This window comes from Vulpes vulpes, chromosome 14 (assembly GCF_048418805.1).
Source record: "Vulpes vulpes isolate BD-2025 chromosome 14, VulVul3, whole genome shotgun sequence".
Taxonomy (NCBI): Eukaryota; Metazoa; Chordata; class Mammalia; order Carnivora; family Canidae; genus Vulpes; species Vulpes vulpes.
In genome coordinates this window covers 102,545,043-102,562,262 of record NC_132793.1, presented here as the reverse complement: position 1 = coordinate 102,562,262, position 17,220 = coordinate 102,545,043, and the positions used below count along the sequence as shown (strand labels likewise).

At 53.2% G+C, this 17,220-nt stretch overlaps 1 protein-coding gene and 1 long non-coding RNA gene across 6 annotated transcripts in view; one reads left to right on the top strand and one right to left on the bottom strand.

Moving 5' to 3' along the window:
• AP3B2 (adaptor related protein complex 3 subunit beta 2) overlaps positions 1-13,317 on the top strand; it is a 32,930-nt gene extending 19,613 nt beyond the window's left edge. For all 5 annotated transcript variants that reach the window (XM_072737370.1, XM_072737373.1, XM_072737369.1 and 2 more), the window contains 13 exons: positions 316-492; positions 5,162-5,348; positions 6,563-6,681; positions 7,147-7,255; positions 7,545-7,662; positions 8,028-8,211; positions 8,355-8,415; positions 8,745-8,851; positions 9,036-9,264; positions 9,659-9,743; positions 9,955-10,052; positions 12,659-12,797; positions 12,902-13,317. In XM_072737370.1, the coding sequence (XP_072593471.1) occupies positions 316-492; positions 5,162-5,348; positions 6,563-6,681; positions 7,147-7,255; positions 7,545-7,662; positions 8,028-8,211; positions 8,355-8,415; positions 8,745-8,851; positions 9,036-9,264; positions 9,659-9,743; positions 9,955-10,052; positions 12,659-12,797; positions 12,902-13,052 (1,764 nt within the window). In that variant the 3' untranslated portion in view covers positions 13,053-13,317. The remainder of the gene's footprint in view (positions 1-315; positions 493-5,161; positions 5,349-6,562; positions 6,682-7,146; positions 7,256-7,544; positions 7,663-8,027; positions 8,212-8,354; positions 8,416-8,744; positions 8,852-9,035; positions 9,265-9,658; positions 9,744-9,954; positions 10,053-12,658; positions 12,798-12,901) is intronic.
• A 1,181-nt stretch (positions 13,318-14,498) lies between these two features.
• LOC112921239 (uncharacterized) lies at positions 14,499-17,123 on the bottom strand. Its single transcript, XR_011997116.1, has 3 exons — positions 17,014-17,123; positions 16,799-16,904; positions 14,499-14,584 (listed from the first exon to the last, which is right to left on the bottom strand). It is a non-coding gene; the product is annotated as an uncharacterized lncRNA (long non-coding RNA).
• Between the last annotated feature and the right edge of the window lie 97 nt (positions 17,124-17,220).

The following is a 17,220-nucleotide window of genomic DNA, read 5'->3' as shown; positions in this document are numbered from 1 at the left end:
TCAGGAAGAATAGCACGAAAGTAAAACACTGAAGGTGCAATGGATCTAGAAAATCAGTCTTCTAAACCAAACCAGGGCTGACTTTGGCCCTTGAAAACTGTGCCTATGCTAGTAAACCCCTGGGGAGAGGGGAGACGCTGCCCAGGCAATGCTCACCTTTTAATCTCTCTCCCACCAGCCCCCTGACCCATTTCCAGAGATCCCCATGATTCATAAGCCAGCACAGTTGGGAGGATCCCCATTGGTGTGGCAAGCCACATGCCCACCCACATTTCCACATGTACACCTGTCTTGACCCTTCTCACACACCAACAGGTGCCCATGGCCCGAGCCAGCATCCTGTGGCTTATCGGCGAGTACTGTGAGCACGTCCCCAAGATTGCACCTGATGTCCTGAGAAAAATGGCCAAGTCCTTCACGGCAGAGGAGGACATTGTCAAGCTACAGGTCATCAATCTGGCAGCCAAGCTCTACCTGACTAACTCGAAGCAGGTAAGGATTGAAAGATGCCCCCTAAAACATGCTGGGCCCTGGGAATGGCTGAGGCAGGAATCTGTGGGCCCTCACCAAATAAGTGTGAACTCCAGCATCTCTTTTGGAAGAGAGAATGCAGGGCAAGAGTCTAGTGTATCCAGGTAACTGGTGTCCCCCCAGTGTCCACAGCTGCTCTGAGGACCTGGGGCCGGTAGGGATGGTGGCCATTGTTGAAGAGGCTCTGCTGTGGGGCTGTGACCTCCAGTCACAGAGTGTTCCTACCTGCTACCTTGGGAGCAATGGGGCCGTAAGAACCACAGTGGAGTGGGACTGAGGAAGCGGCCAGTGATGACAGACACTGGTGGGAGAAAATGTGTCCTAGGAGATAGGGTCTGTCCTTCCTTCCAAGACTTGGTCGTGTTCGGCCAGTCTGTGCCAGAGATGTAAGGGCAAGTCTCTGCTCGGCTGGGGCAGTACTGGTGTCCATTGTCATTCTCAAGGTTAAAGGTTATGAGAGGTACCATAGCCAAGGGCATGGCTCCACTAAGCTGGAATATCAGGATATTAAAAGCTTCTTAAGTGTCGAGCAACCCCTGAGATGGTTGAAAGATATTGTCCTAAAAATACAGTGTAATGTGCAGAGTTTTCAAGGTGTTGGAGAGGCTAAGCACTGTGACAGTTCCTATACTCACTACCCCACTCAGTTAAGGGAGTTGGGAGTTGGTAAATGATCACCTGTGGACCAAATCCAGCCTGCTGCCTGTGTTTGTAAATAAAGTTTTATTGGGAATGGAAATGTCCATTCATTCGTTTATTGTATATGGATGCCTTTGTGCTACAGCAGAGTTAACTAGTTTCAAGAGTCCATATGGTCCACAAAGCCTAAAAGAGTTACTCCTTTCCCTTTCTAGAAATAATTTGGCAATCATGGAGCAGAGCTCCTGGGCGGCTGGTTGGGGTCAGCAACATGCGTAAACCCTAGAGATTGTGACATCCCTGCCCACCTGCAGGTGGTTTCTTTGCCTTCCCATCGAGTCTTTGGATAGTGGCATTTGTGCTTCTTCAGTGGCTTCTTTGATCCATGTGCCTACGGTGGGTGCCGTAAAGCTGGAGAGGCAGGGCCACCATAGGCTGGGACACTTGTCGGGAGTTGGGACAGGCATTTGTGCTTCTTCAGTGGCTCCTTTGGTCCATGTGCCTATGGTGGGTGCTGTAAAGCTGGGGAGGCAGGGCCACCATAGGCTGGGACACTTGTCGGGAGTTGGGACAGGCAGCTGTCATGCATGGGACCAGGTCTGTGAGTGTCAGTATTGCGGGAGAAGTGGGTTGAAGAGAGAAATTAGAGCACCGTGGGGAGGTGTTCAGTCCCTGAACAAATATTTGTGTGCCTTCTTCGTTCAGAGAGGAGGAAGGAACAGGTGGGAGGAACATTTGAAAAGATGAAGCCGCGTGGGTGGGGAGCTGCCCAGAGAGGCTGAGGACCGAGCAGGACTCCTGAGCCCCAGGATGGTGATGTGTGATGTCGGCACGTTCTCATAAGCTGGGTGTGTCCACATGCCATTTCCCTAAGCTGGGACTGTTAGCTATATGTACATTTGCTCAGTGCTTTACCTAACATGCATTTCCTGCATGCTTACTGTGCCTGGCACAGAGATATGTCCTGGGATAATGACAATGAGTGAGACATGTTTACTGACCTCCAAAGGCTCACAGCAAAGTGGGGGAATTGGTACAAAACACAAAGCAATAAGAACTGTAGTCAGGGTTGGAGCAGAGAGTGTGGGTGTGTCCAGCTGAACCCCTCTTCTAGATAGGACAGGGGGGTCCTACTCCCATCAGGGCGGCCAGTATAGCTGTTCTGGCAAATGGACATTAACTCCAGGTGCCCTGTACTAAAGGTGCGCCCTCCCAGGTACAGGCCCTAAAGGATGGTTCTTTGATTCAATGAAGAGAGCTTTTCTCCTCCCTCCATTTTTTTTTTTCCAATTTTTTTCTTCCCAGCCTGTTCTCAAAGTGGTAGAGAAAAGGGAATCCCTAGCACACCAGAAGGGAAGAGGTTTGCATGTGCATATGGATGTTCACGTAAAACAGTGGTGATGCTTCCTCCTCCTGCTACCATGGGTGAAATTCTGGGGCTGCAATGGGCCATAGCAATCCCAGCCATTTCCAACTTACTGACCCCCAGCACACGCCAGATCCTGGCCCAGGCTGAGGCCAGAGGGATGGCCATAGCTCTGCCTGCTGTGGCTCAGCAGATAACCAGGTTCCAGGCCACAGGCCACCAAAACTCTGATAATAGATGTATTAACAGAGGAACTGGGGTGGCGGCAGCAGTGAAGGTGCTCATTATAGCACCAGGGTACAGCACCAGGGGCAACTGCCTGGACTTCTTTTGACAGTGAGTTTGCTTTTTGTGTGCCAGGTGAGATATGTGGGAGGAGGGTCCTTTAGGAGCATGGTGGGAGCTAAAATCTGGCCTCCACGTTGGATGGAAGATTTTGATAAAGTTCTGCAGAATTAAAAATTAAAAAGGTAACTTTTTTTAATATCAGGAAGCTTATGCATGATCATCATAACATATTTGGAAAATCCAGGAAAATAATAATTAAAAATTTAAATTAGCCATAGGCCTACTACTTAGAAAAGACAACACCATTAATCTTATATTTTCTTAGCTCTTATTTATTTTTTAAAGATTTTATTTATTTATTCATGAGAGACAGAGAGACAGAGACACAGGTAGAGGGAGAAGCAGACTCCCTATGAGGAGCTCAATCCCAGGATCCCGGGATCACGACCGGAGCCAAAGGCAGATGCTCAACCACTGAGCCACACAAGCGCCCCCCTTAGCTTTAAAAAATACATTTCTTGCCTATAGATAGCCATCTAGAAGTTGCCCATCGGTGTCTTATTCAATATATTAATTTTTTCATTTCTGTTTCCTTCAAGTGCCATCATATTTAGAAAGTTATTTCCCCAGTCATATGTCATTTAAAAATGTCACCAGTAATTTCATCTAGATTTCTATTTTTGTGTTTTTTAAATCCATTGTAGTAGTTTTCTCTTGCTGTGTAATAAATTACCGTAAGCTTAGTGGCTTAAAACAACATGCTTATTTTCTCACAATTTTTGTGGGTTAACAGTCAAGGCATGGGGTTTCATTAGGTCTTATGCATGGCTACCATTGAGATGCTGGCAAAGACTGGGTTCTCATCTGGGACTCTACAGGGAAGGGTTCACTTCCAGATTGGCAGGGTCGGTGCTTGGGTGCAGTTCTTTGGGATGCTAGGACTGAGGCCCTGGCTGCTTACTGGCTGTCAGCTGGAGACCACTTCAGTTCAAGGGAGCACTCTCAGTTCCTTGCCGAGGGGGTCTCCCAACACCACTGCTTATTTCTTCAAAGCTACAAGGTAAAAAGTCTCTAGAGCAAATCTTATATAATGAAACATAATCATGGGATTAGATTTCACCCCATCACTTTGGCCATATCCTATTGGTTAGAAGCGAGTTTTAGGTCTTGCCCACACTCATGGAGAGAGGATTGCATAAAGGCACAAACACCAGGAGGCAGGAATTATGGGGGAGGACCTTAGAATCTGTGGGCCATGTCCATCTAGAGCTTATTTCTATATGTAGGGTCAGGATGTATTTTGTTGTATTTTTTTCTGAGGAGCTGGTGTCCCAGTGTGATTTTACAGGTGGTTGGAAGGTGGCAGGTATGTTAACATCCATTCTTGAAAAGGAGTCCATGTTCCTTACTTAAAAGTCTACCCCAGAAGCTGGAGCCCACTGGTCCATAGGGACCTGGTTCTGTTCTTGGTGCACTGTCGCATGTCTCATAGGCCCTCTTGAGCTGCCCATAAATCCTGCACATCCTGGCTGAATGAGGTGATGGTCCTGCTGGCAACAGTCCCTACCTCTCAGAAGGGCTGCAGACATTCCGTGAGGTCATGTGAAGCACCATACACAACACACAGCCCTAGAAGGCCTCCATCCATGACGTCTGCCCCCTATCATGCTATGAATGCAAGTCAGAGAAGTCCAGGATCAAGATTTTGGGTCCTGGGATGTGGCTGCCTCCATTGCAGACAGTGGATCCTGCATGATTCCAGCAAACCCATAGGCAGCTCCAGTCTGCTGTGATCTCAGAACCTTCCAGGGGAGGCCATGGCCTCTGGAGACTCCAGGCTGCTCAGAGTCTACCATATGGGTTAATGGGGCATGAGGACAGCCCTTGCCCAGGGGATCCCTGTGTGTCCTCCGGTCTCCTTCTGTTGTCTACTTTTCCTCTGGGTGATGCTGGCTGGGAATTGTGGGATTTCCAGTAGAATGTTCCAGACCTTCACTCATCCTGCCACCCCAAAGTACCCAGCCTGGAGTAGGCGGGGTATAGTGGGGACCCCAGACTGAGAAATGATGGGGCCCACGGCCAAGAGGGAGGAGATTCCAAAAGGGCAACCTCTTTTGCTGGGCCACGGCAGTTGTCAGAGTTCGGGTCAGGCATCAGCCAGGGACGTGAGGGGAATGGCAGAGTGGTACAACAGCAGGTGGGAGAGGGCGTGGTGGGGGCAGCTGGCCCTCAGCTGGGAGGGAAGCACTTGCTTGGAGGTGTCGGCTTACAGACTGCTGCAGGGCCTTCTGTGTCCCCACGCTTTCTGATGGCTGCTGATCATCTCTCATCCCCCAGACCAAGCTGCTGACCCAGTACGTGCTGAGTCTGGCCAAGTATGACCAGAACTATGACATCCGTGACCGAGCGCGCTTTACCAGACAGCTGATCGTCCCTTCAGAGCAAGGGGGGGCCCTCAGCCGTCATGCCAAGAAGCTCTTCCTGGCACCCAAACCAGCCCCAGTCTTGGAGTCATCCTTCAAAGGTGTGAGCAGAAATCAAGGGTGACCTCCTGGTGGAGGGGGAAGAATTGGCCAGAACCCCAGATCCAGACTGTGCCCCTAAGGTCCCAGTCTTAGCCAAACATCAGGACTTCTGGAGAAATGCCAGTCTCCCACTTCCCCCTAGCCCACCCCCTCTTGCCTGTCCTGCAGCACCCAGGACTTAATCACCCACTAACCCACAACCATACCTCCCAGCTGGTATGGGCTCCTGGCTCCTTCCCCATCTGGCTCCCCTGCCCACCTCCCTCCCTGAGCTGGCACTACCTATCAAGATTTAAATACCAAGGACCTGGGAAGGCAGGAAATCAAACAGCATTCAAAGGAGAGGTGTATGTTTGTAAAATTCCTGAGGAAGAAGTTGCCAGCACTCTGGGCTGTCCCTGGAGCTCGGCCCAAATGCTGGGTCGTCAGCGTTGCCTCTCTGTCCTTGGGTGCATCTCCTATGACAGGGGCCTGGGAAGAGGCCAGGAGGGGAGGGTCCTTCAGCTGGCTCTCTGGACCTTGGAATCTTACACAGGAGGGGAGCCTCTGTCACAAAGCTCAGTTCTCCAGGGTGCCTTTCGGTTCTGCATTTTCCCTTCCCTGGACCTCAGGAATAGGGAGATTCTGAGGGATGGAGCAACTTTGAAAATCTCCCAGGAAGGAGGAATTCCTCTCTCCTCAACACCATCCCCACTCATCAGTCTCTGATTTGCCCTCCGATGCCACAGGCTGGACCTCAGGCCCCGACTCTTTCCCACTCCCCTTCAGACTGCACGTGCCTCCCCACGGGGTCCAGAGTTTGACCAGGCATGTCTTCCGGCCTTGATCCAACCTGCCCAGCCTCTTCCTCCTACCAACCAGGCCGCCTTCCCAAGCCTGGCTGTGCAAAAGCATGCATCCCACATTGCCCCGGAAAAGGAGCCACGCTCATATGTCTGCCTCCCCTTTAGATAGAACCAAGCAGAGGAGCCAGCAGCATCTTCTAGGCCTGGAGTCCACCACCCCCTGCCCCCCTCCCTCAGCCCTTGCTCTAGTCAGGCCAGACAACCCGAGGGTGCGATCAGGGTGGAAGAATCCTAACAGAACATGCTCACTGCTTTCATCTGCCTAGAGGGGGATCCTGACCAGAGTCGTGCCCCCCACCCCAGGAGACAACTCTCTTAGGGGATTTCCTAAAACCTACTACTGGCCTGACCTCTAACCCTGCCCCCAGACCGGGATCACTTCCAGTTGGGTTCACTGTCCCACCTGCTCAATGCCAAGGCCACAGGCTACCAGGAGCTCCCAGACTGGCCAGAGGAAGCTCCAGACCCATCTGTGCGAAATGTGGAGGTCAGCAGGGGTAAAGGATTGAATTGTGTGTGTGGGGGGGAGGGCAATAGCAGAGAGTCCTGGCAGTGCTGCCCGGCCCTCCTGACACCCTCCCCACATGCAGGAAGAAGATCTGTCTCTTATCGAGACCCACGTGGGCCTGTTGGGCGAATACACTGAGGTCCCCCTGCCTGTGTGCCATGTGCCCTCTACTCTGTGTGCAGTGCTCTCTCTCCCACCCTGCGCTCCCCTCTCACCCTCCTCGTGTGCTGTACCCCATTTCCTCCTTGGTTAGCAGTGCTGCCTCTTTCAGCAGCCTCTCCTCCCCTCCACGGACAGTGCCTCTCCACTCATCCCCACTTTCCCTCTTGGAGACTGGTCCAAGTAGGGCTCAAGAAGAGGCAGGTGCAAAGTTAAAGCCTTGTGCTTTCCTTCCTCTGCCCCAACCATGATTTAATGTTCCTCTTGCCCCACCCCCATCTCCAGGTACCTGAATGGACCAAGTGTTCAAATCGAGAGAAGAGGAAGGAGAAGGAGAAGCCCTTCTACTCAGACTCTGAGGGGGAGTCAGGCCCCACAGAGTCTGCAGACAGTGGTGAGGAGATTGGCAGAGCTGGGATTCTGTGCTCCTGCCTGTGTGTGTGTGTTTCACATGGTTTCATGTGTCCCCGGGGTTGTGCACCTGCTTGTGTAGACCTGTATGTGTGTTGGTAGACCTGAGGGATTGCATGTCTCCTACTAGTCCACCTGTGTCCTGGTTGGTGCAGGTGGCATCTGGGGCCAGAGGCAGCTCAGGGGGTTGCAGCTTCAGTGCTGAGTCAAGGTGGGGTCCCAGGGTACCTGCTCTGCACACAGGGAGGGGGCCTGAGACAGTTCCTCCACAGACCCCGAGTCCGAGAGTGCCTCAGACAGTAAGAGCAGCAGTGAGAGTGGCTCCGGGGAGTCCAGCAGTGAGTCTGATAGTGAAGACCAGGAGGAGGAGAAAGGGAAGAGCAGTGACAGGTAAGAGGCCAGCCAGCCAGATGCTGGTGGGGTTTAGGAAACTCCTCTGGAAAAGAAGGGGGAACGCTCAGCCTTAGCCACTCTCCTAAGAGCCCCTGTGCTTCCTCATGCAGACCTCCTGCAAATCCCAGTCTACTCCCATGATCGCTGCTGTGGTTGGCTATAGAGGATCTCTGTGCTCTCATGGGGGGCAGCCTGGAGAAGCAGTCTGGGGCCAGGGGCCCCAGCATAGGAACCTGGGTGTGGGCTCCACTGGCTTAGGCTCCCTACCCTCCCTCCCACTTTCCTGGGCTTCTCCTGCTCTTCTGTGAGACAAGAGGGGTGTCCAGGCTGGGTCTGAGCCCCACCTGCCCTCTCTCCTCCAGTGAACAGAGTGAAGAGGAAAGTGGGAAGAGGAAGGTGAAGAAGAGGAAGAAGGTAGCCGAGGGACAAGGAGAAGGTTCATCCTCAGATGAGGGCAGTGATTCCAGCAGTAGCTCATCAGAGTCTGAGAGGACATCAGACACCGAAGAGGAGCAGGTGGAACCTGATTCTTGGAGGAAAAAAACAGTGAGAACCTTGGGGCGGGAGGGGGGCTCATGGGCCAGGCCCAGTCATCTCCCCACCATTTAGAATAGACCATGGTATCACCTACCCAACCCAGAACAGGCCATGCTCTCCTCCTGCACCTGCATCCCATTCTTTTCTTTCAGCCTCCCAGCAGCAAAAGTGCCCCCGTGGCCAAGGAGATCTCCCTGCTTGACCTAGAGGACTGTGAGTTTGGGTGGTAGAAGTCACGGGGGAGGACACCTCGGGAGGATGGCTTAAGAAGGTCCATGGGAGCTCTGGGTTAGGCTCCCCAGGTCTCCAGGGTAGAAGAAGCAGACGGAACACACTTCTGGGTTGAGAGGCAGCAGGGCGACCTCCCCAGGTGTGGGGTTGGGATCAAGGACCAAAATCTGCCCGGAGCCCCCAGGCGACCATGTGCCTCGCTGTCCGTGGTGCTGAACCGTGTGCTCCCCGAACTCTGGGCTCCCTGCTCAATCCAAGCCAATTCTACATTGCCTGTCCCTCATCATCCCCTCCCTCATCTACTCCCACAGTCACTCCTCCCAGTGTCCAGCCTGTGTCTCCCCCCACGATTGTGTCCACCAGTCTGGCTACTGACCTGGAGGGCCTGACGCTCACAGACTCCCCGCTGGTGCCCTCGGTGAGTGGGATGGTGGGGGACTGCTGGGGCGGGTCTGCATCATCTCTGTGGTGCATCCTATAGTGTGGCTTTGTGTGTGTGTGTGGGGGTGAAGTAGGGGATAGTGTTGAGTCCCCATTGCTCGATGACTGTAGATGAAGACAAGGCAGGGATGGGCGCTCTCCTTGCTCTTCCTCCCCTCCAGCTGCTGAGTCCGGTGTCTGGTGTTGGGAGGCAGGAGCTGCTGCATCGCGTAGCTGGCGAGGGGCTGGCTGTGGACTACACCTTCAGCCGCCAGCCTTTCTCTGGGGACCCCCACATGGTGTCTGTGCACATCCACTTCTCCAACAGCTCTGAGACCCCCATCAAGGGCCTTCACGTGGGCACTCCCAAACTGCCCCCTGGCATCAGCATCCAGGAATTTCCTGAAATCGGTACGAAGGGCCTTGGACATGGTAGAGAAGGAGGCACCTGGGTAGAGTCCATCTTTCTGTGGCTGCCAATGCCCTCTCTGCCCTGGGCCAGGCTGTGGGGGTACAGAGAGGGCATCTGATGTGATCATGCCCTGCTAGGCAAGATAGATTGGGAAACCAGCACATCCATATCAGAGCAGAAGGCCTTTGTGGTTTCAGGACTGATTTAAATGGGGTGAGGGTGGCATTGGGGAAAGGGTAGTTAGATTTAAGGAGAAAACCAGGAGCTGTCTCTAAAGGCCCAGAAAGTCAGGAGTGCCTAGAGGAGTGATCGGTTCTGGCAGTGGTGGGTTCTAGACCTCTCAGGTGATGGTGTCTGCCCCTCTCCCCCTTTCCCTGCCTCATACCGCTGCAGAGTCCCTGGCGCCGGGAGAATCTGCCACTGCTGTAATGGGCATTAATTTCTGTGACTCAACCCAGGTGGCCAACTTCCAGCTGTGGTGTGTATTCAACTCCTGGTGGGGTGGAGGGTGGGCTGGGGAGAGGAGGGAGCAGAATGTCAGGGATGCATCATGAGCTGCTGGATCCAGAAGCCATCTCAAGCCATCAGATCTTCTCTCACTTTCTTGTTGCTTCCAGACAAAGTGGGGGAGTGAGGGGAAAGATGCTGGCCTCATTTCCTCTCCTTCTGTCTCCTCCCACCCTTCCCAGTACCCAAACCCGGCAGTTCTATGTCTCCATTCAGCCACCCGTTGGGGAGCTGATGGCTCCCGTGTTCATGAGTGAGAATGAGTTCAAGAAGGAACAAGGTGAGCGCTCCCTGGGGTAGAAGGGAGGGGACTCAGCACCATCCACTAGGGCTCTCAGTAAGCTCCCAATGCAGTCCTGCTGGAGGAGCCTCGCCATCTTCAGACAGAGGGAGGCCTCATAGCCTGTGCCTCCAGCAGAAGCTTCACAGAGGGTGGAACACTTCAGTGAGGCTTTAGAGGGAGTGGGACTTGGCCAGGCAGAAAATTCTAGGCCAGCATTCCAACTTGGGGAGATACCATGAGTGTGTCCCAGTGAAAGTTTATAGGGAAGAAAGGAAAAGAGTTTGGTTTGGAGCTCAGGAGTCCAGCACAGAGGGGTAGTCAGAACAAAGCTGAAAATGATATGTCTGGTCTAGTTTCTGAAAGCCTTGATTGCTATGCGAAGGGATTTCAATCTCAGAATTTCAGAGCTGGAAGGGGTCGCCAAAGTTATCAGGTCCACCAAGACTGTGAGGGAGATTAGGACGGTAGGTCTCATTTCCCTAGCAGTGGAGGACCCCCTGAAAGGTGTCTGAGGAAGGGGCCAGGTTCAGATCTCTGTTTCAGCCAGGAGAATCCGGCAGCACTCATAGCTAGGACTGGATGGGGAGAGCCTGCCCCAGGGACAAGATGCGGGACAGCGTAGGCAGGGGAAGCATGGGGTTTCGTGACTTATGGCTCAAAATTCTAACCCCGCTGCTCATTTGCTGTGTGACCTTGGCCTAAATTCTGTCACTATGTGCAAGACTATTGCAGTAGCTCTGGTGAGAGATGGTGAGGATGGAGATGAGAGCCCCAGCAAAGGGACTGCAGGGCTGGGGCGGGTAGTGGTGCTGGGAAGGGGGAGCCAGGGGCTGCTGCCCTGATGAGGAATAGAGGGAAGTATCCAAGGATGGCAGGAAGAACTGTACCCTTCACTTAGACCAGGAGTTGACAAACTTTTCCTGTAATGGGCCAGAAAGCAAATGTTTTCGGCCATATAGTCCCTGCTACAATTACTCAACTCTGCTGTTGTTAACACAAAGCAGCCACAGATAATGTGTAAATGAACAAGTGTGGCTATGTTCCAATACAATTCTATTTATGGACACTGAAATTTGAATTTCACATCATTTTCATATGTCATGAAATACTCTTTGATTTCTTTTCCCCTGACTCTTAAAAAATATAAAAAACATTGCAGGCCATACAGCCCACTGGATCAGGCTAGATCTGGCCTGCAGCCTGTAATTTGCCAAAGCCCTGATATGGGAGAAGGAGGAATGGGCTAGTCAGGGGAGGAGGGGAGATCATGGTTGGTTTCAGAGGAGCTGATTGTGAGGTGCATTTGGGAGATTCAGGAGGCAGCCTTTAGCAAGTAACTGAAGATGTGCGCCTGTGCCCTGGAAACACCTCTAGGCTAGAGTCATGAGTACAGAGGTGAGAGCTGAAGCTGTGAATGAGTCAGAGGGCCCTGGGAAGGGAAGGCCAGGGAGCATCCTTGCAGAAAACCTGCATTCCTCAGGAGAAGGAGGGGAGGGGTAAGAGAAGGAAGAGTGAGAGGCAAAAAGAGAACCCAGAGAAAACACCAGAAGCGTGCCCTGGAGTCAGATGGTGACAGGCCAGAGCGCTGCAGCAGATCGCAGATTGGAGGCTGCTGCTTACTTCAGCAGGCAGGTCATTGCAAATGGGGGACAGAGGCCAATTGCAGTGGGTGGGAGGAGACCAGGGCTTGAGGCAATGGAGCCCTCTGTGGAGGACTTGACCATGCATGGAGAGGGAGACATGGCACTGCCATGAGGAACTCTTGCTTCTGGAGAGGACTGTGTAGGGACTCAGAGACTTGGCCGCAGGAAAAGTAAAGGTACAGAGACAAATGTCGCTAGTCAGAAAGGAAGGGGATGAGGGCAGCAGGAGAGGGAGGTCTGTTCTCAGAAAGAGAAGAATGAAGGAGGACAGAAAGGCTGAAGAAAGGGTGGCAGGAGGGCAGGAGGAGGATATCACACGGCTGGCCTAGCATGTGTGAATGGAGAGTTGAGGTCAGACCTGTAGAGTGAGGGGTTGTAGGGGTTTCAGGAGCCCTGGCCAGGCTTGGAGCTCTTCCCACAGGTGGAATGAGAGGTCCACCTCTGAGAGCCTTGAGTGGCTGCTGGACTCTGGCCTGTCCAGTGAGGACCAGTGCCTTGATCAGGAGTATAACAGCCATCCATAATCTGTTTGTGAGGGCTTAGCTTCCAGGAGCTGGGAGGGATTTGAACGTGAGTGGGAGAGCCAGCCAGGAAGGACCAGAGTGTGAGGGCTGGATTGGAGAAAACCTCTTCGAGCTGACTGGGCACCACGTCCACTGGTCCCTTCCTTCCAAGGGGCACATAGCCCAGATGTCTGACAGTGGGGAAGTGCCAGACCAGTCTTTGGTCAACAACATGGATAGAGCTTGGGGTGGCATAGGGTGGGGAGGCTGGCTTCCTAAAGGAGGGTGTGGTCCAGCAGGAAAGTAGCCCCTTGAGATCGAGAGATTCAGACCCTCTCTTAGCATGAGACCTGGCCAGACTGAGGGGAACTTGGTTGAGGATGCTCAGTGGACAGACTCAGATGCCAGCCTCTGGTCCCAGCATGGCCTCTGCCCTCATCACAATCTCTGCCCCCAGGAAAGCTGACAGGCATGAGCGAGATCACAGAGAAGCTCACGCTGCCAGACACTTGTCGGAGTGACCACATTGTGGTGCAGAAAGTGACAACCGTTGCCAACCTGGGTCGTGTACCCTGTGGGACATCTGATGAGTACAGGTACAAGGCCACCAGCAGAGGGGAAGAGGTGGGCTCTGGGGAGGCTGGCTCTGCAGGAGGCCCCACGCCCCGAGGCTGAGCCCCTTCCTCTACCCTCACCTCAGATTTGCAGGCAGGACACTGACCAGTGGGAGCCTGGTCCTACTGACCCTGGATGCCCAGCCCACTGGAGCCGCCCAGCTGACTGTCAACAGTGAGAAGATGGTGATTGGCACCATGCTGGTGAAGGACGTGGTACAGGCTCTGACCCAGTGATTCCCAAGGGCTAGGACCTCTTTGACCTCCACTTGTCACTCCCTCATTGTATCTGGGCTGTTAGCCCCCCTCTTCTCTCTCTCATAGCAGATAGTATCCACAGGGGCCTCTTGCCCTCTGCTCATTACGAGGCTCCCCCCACAGGGCCCCTCCCTATAGGTTCCACGGTGACCTATGCAGGGGGAGCCAGCAGCTGCTCCCCTCATCTTCCTGGCTTTCTGCAGCTATTTATGTAGCAATATCCCAATAAAATGTCTTCTCCCTATATGCTGGTTCAGCTTTCCTTCCTTCTGGATTCTGATAAGGCAGTGGGTGACCTGTGGTTCCTGTGACTTTCTAGGGAAGGCTGTGGCTGATTCTCACAGGTGACTCCGCTTGGACTCTATGGTGACTGTCCCTGAATCTCCAGGTCTGTCTGTGGAAGAGACACCCAAGCAGAGACAGGGAGACCAAGCAGGAAGAACTCCCTGGTCATTTTTATGAGCCTCTGCAAAAGCGAGGCCTCTCCAGTAACCGTCAGCCCCTTGGTTTCCCCCATGGGCTTTTGGGGAAGACTCATAATGTGGGGAACTCCCCAGATGTAGGTGTGAGGTTCAGAATATGTCTGCAGCGGAGCCCCCACCAGGCTGGGGAGATGACCCAACCAGCCATCGCAGTTGGGGAAGAACAGGAGAGGTGGAAGAATGCTTCCCCTGTCCCATCAGCTGGGGATTTTATTAACATGCAAATTCCGGTCAGTGTTTGCAGGGGGGCTTGAGATTCTGCATTTCAACAAAGTTCCAGGGGCAGAGGCTATTGCTCTGTGGACACTTGAACAATGAAGATAGCCTCTGTCCCTGGGACACGCCTTCTGGAGGTGGCAGTGAGGGTCAGGGCCATCCTTGATGCCTTTCCCCCTGACAAAAGAGGCTGAGCAGTGGTTCCAAAAGGTGTAAAAAGTATCACATTAGCATGTGTTCTATTAAAAAAAAAAAAGTCTATGATCAACAAGATTAGGAATAATGGATTTAAATGAAACAAGTTTATTTCCCACATACCTTCTCAGAGCCTTTACTATGTCAATTTGCACTGTGACCTATCCTTCCCCCAAAGAGGTTGGAGCAGTGTTACCCAAACTTGGTTTTGCTTTTGAAACACTTTTTCCCCAGAACGTGTTGATTGCCTGGGTTACAAGGAACACACTCAAATGATGTGAGATGTGAGATGTGATGCCTCAGCCTCTGGTCCTCTGTGACCAAGACTCCACTCCCTTGGCCATACCTCCCTCCCCACAGCCCTGTCCCTGAGGCTTTCCTGAGCAAGTCGCTGCGGGGTAGAGACAGGTACAGCAGGTGTGCCCTCCTCTCAGGGAAGGAGGACAGAGGAAGTGCCAGGGGATGCCCCTGCTGCTGTCCTTGGAGACCGGCTGGGCTCCGTGGCACCAGAGAGCAGCTGGAGCCCCACAGTCTCCCTGGGATCACTGTTTTTGTCGCTGCTCTGCCAGTCAAGGGCAAACTGGTCGACTCATTCTCATTCTTGTCTTTGAATCAGCACTGCACAGAGCAGAAGAAGGTGAGAGTGGTTTTCTGAGGAATCTGGACAAAGACCATCAGAGAATTCTAGGCTGACCTGTCCTTTGCAACAAAAGCCCCAGAGTAGATTCTGTAAGAGCCAGAAGTGTATAATGCATAGCCCCCAACCTCCCTTGAGCGGCTCCCAGCCCCAATTCCCACAGCCTCTCAGGAAGGGTCCTGGGGTTTCCGATCCTGAGCGAGAATCCTACGTGCTGGAATCTGGTTGCGGCCCTGTGCTGGGTCCTCTGGAGCATGTCCCAGCCTGTGGGTTTGGTACTCGCAACCCTTTATAAGCAAACGGTTCTTGTGCTGGTCTCAGGAGAGAGGCAGGGAGTGGGGGAGTGAGGTGTGGCCGGAGAGTGTGACTGGGCAGCTGGCCAGGAGGAGGAGGAGCCCAATGAGCAGGCTGTGCAGCTGGGGCTGGAGATGCTGCAGCCTCCAAGCTGGGAAGCTGAAAGAGCCCAGGCTGTGCTGAGGGAATGATCGAGGGAAAGAGAAGCTTTGCCAGAGGAAGGGATCAGCTGCCCCAGCACCCAGCCCCCAGACCAGCCCAGCCCTTCCAACACTCTAGGTCCCTGGCTGAACCTGCCACAGCCCTGCCATGTCAGCATCCCCTGAGTGTCTCTGCAAGGGTAAGAAGGGGCCCACCCAGCACACACTGGGGGGATCAGATGAGACATGCAGGGCACGGGGACCTCACTCTCCCCTAGAACACTCTTCATTCCAACCCATATCATACCCTGTATTTTGTCATGGACCCAAGGCTTTGCAACTCTGGTGCTGCTTTGTCCCCAGGGCCTCAGGGGTTTGGGCTCAGATCTCCTGGATTTCACACTGTCCCATTAGCAGCGTCAATGGGGTGGCCAGGAAGCTGGCCCAGGACTGGGGCCCCCAGACCACAGAGCACTAAGACTAGGAAGCACTCTTAGGATTCTGCTGGTGCATAAGGACGCTGGGAAGAGGTGCAGATGGTTGGACTCACAGGGGGAGAATGTGCCCCCAGCAAGGATGGGGCACAGCAGGAATGCAGACCCAGGAGGTCTGAGTGTGTCTGAGCCTGACCACAGGCCTCCACAGGCCAGAGGACAGTGAACTGAGTGAGGGGCTGGTCACAGAGCCCAGTCCAGCATGGCTTCAAAGTAGTGCCCTGGAAAATGCAGAAGAAATAGCTTCAGATTCTGGCTAGGCTGTGGCAACTGGCTAGCTGCCATGACTGGCAGACAGATCTATCTAGGGCTGGTAAGGAAGCCACTATGAGGCTGTGCCCATGCCAGGACCCCCACCCAGCCAGTCCCTAGGGTGAGGCTCTGGGCTAATCCTTCTTCTGGGCATTCTGGGGGCACCTCCTCCTGGCATAACCTGCAGATCAAAGGGATGGGTGTTGTGTGGGTAACTCAGTGTGACAGGGCTTTCCCTGGTCTGACCGGACAAGGAAGGGAATGTAAAAAACTATGCCCCACAAGAGGGCCTGGGTTCTGGATAGTCAAAATCCTCACCACCAATTTCTTACCTGAACATTGCTGAGCCACATGCATATCCTGCTCAATCACCCCCATCTCTACTATGGCTCTAGATGACAGGGCTTAGAAGGGGTGGTTGGGGAGGGAAGGCCTGCCTAGGTCCCTCCTTCCTCTTCGGTGACTGAGCAGCTGATATGTCCTAGATGCTATGGTGACAAAGCTATAAACTAATGACTATGACAGGGCTGTGAACCACAGAAGGCCTACTCAGCCCCATAGGTCCCATCCTACTCTACCAGATGCAGAGCTAACTGGGTGGGGAGAGCCTCAGCTCTGGGGTGCAGACAGGAGAGCTGGAGGAGGGTGCTCAAGGATGAGAGCTGTGTCTTCCCTCTCTGACTGCCTGCTCTGTTCTGTCTCCCGGGGTCAAGAGAAGGACAGTGAACTAGGATCTGGAAGCATGAAACCCAGGATAGGGTATGGAGCACAGGGGGTACCAGCAGGGCACACCATCTTGGATTTTCTACTAGAAGGTCTGAGCCCACTGTCTCCCCTATCCCCCACCCCACTGATCTATTAAGAGAAAGTGCTTAGGGCTGTGCTGTTTGACCCTGACCATTAGGAGCTCCATCCTTGTTGCCCCACTACTGTAGAGGATGCTGTGGGATCCCCGAGGCCTCACAGTGGGGCCTGGAACGGTGCTGGGAGTGCCCACACCCCCTGAACTTCTCACCACTTCTTATCCTGGTGTCAAGAGTCCTCCAACTTTAGTCCATTTTCAGATCTTCCACCCTGAGATTCTGCTTAAACAGAGATACTGCATGGCTTCTCTGTGGTACCTGGGGACAGAGGTTGGCAAGAGCACAGAAAGAATGCTTATCTTCTGGGAATATCCCAGACACCTCTTTATTTTTAAAAGACTGTTTTAAAAATACTACTCAAGGGCACCTGGGGGGTTCTGTCAGTGAAGTGTCTGCCTTCGGCTCAGGTCATGATCCCAGGGTCTTGGGATGGAGCCTCACATCGGGATCCTTGCTCAGTGGGGAGCCGGCTCTTCCTTTCCCTTTGACACTCCTCCCTGCTTGTGTTTTTTTTCTCTCCCTCTCAAATAAATAAATAAAATCTTTAAAAAATAAAATGCAAATACTATTTAAA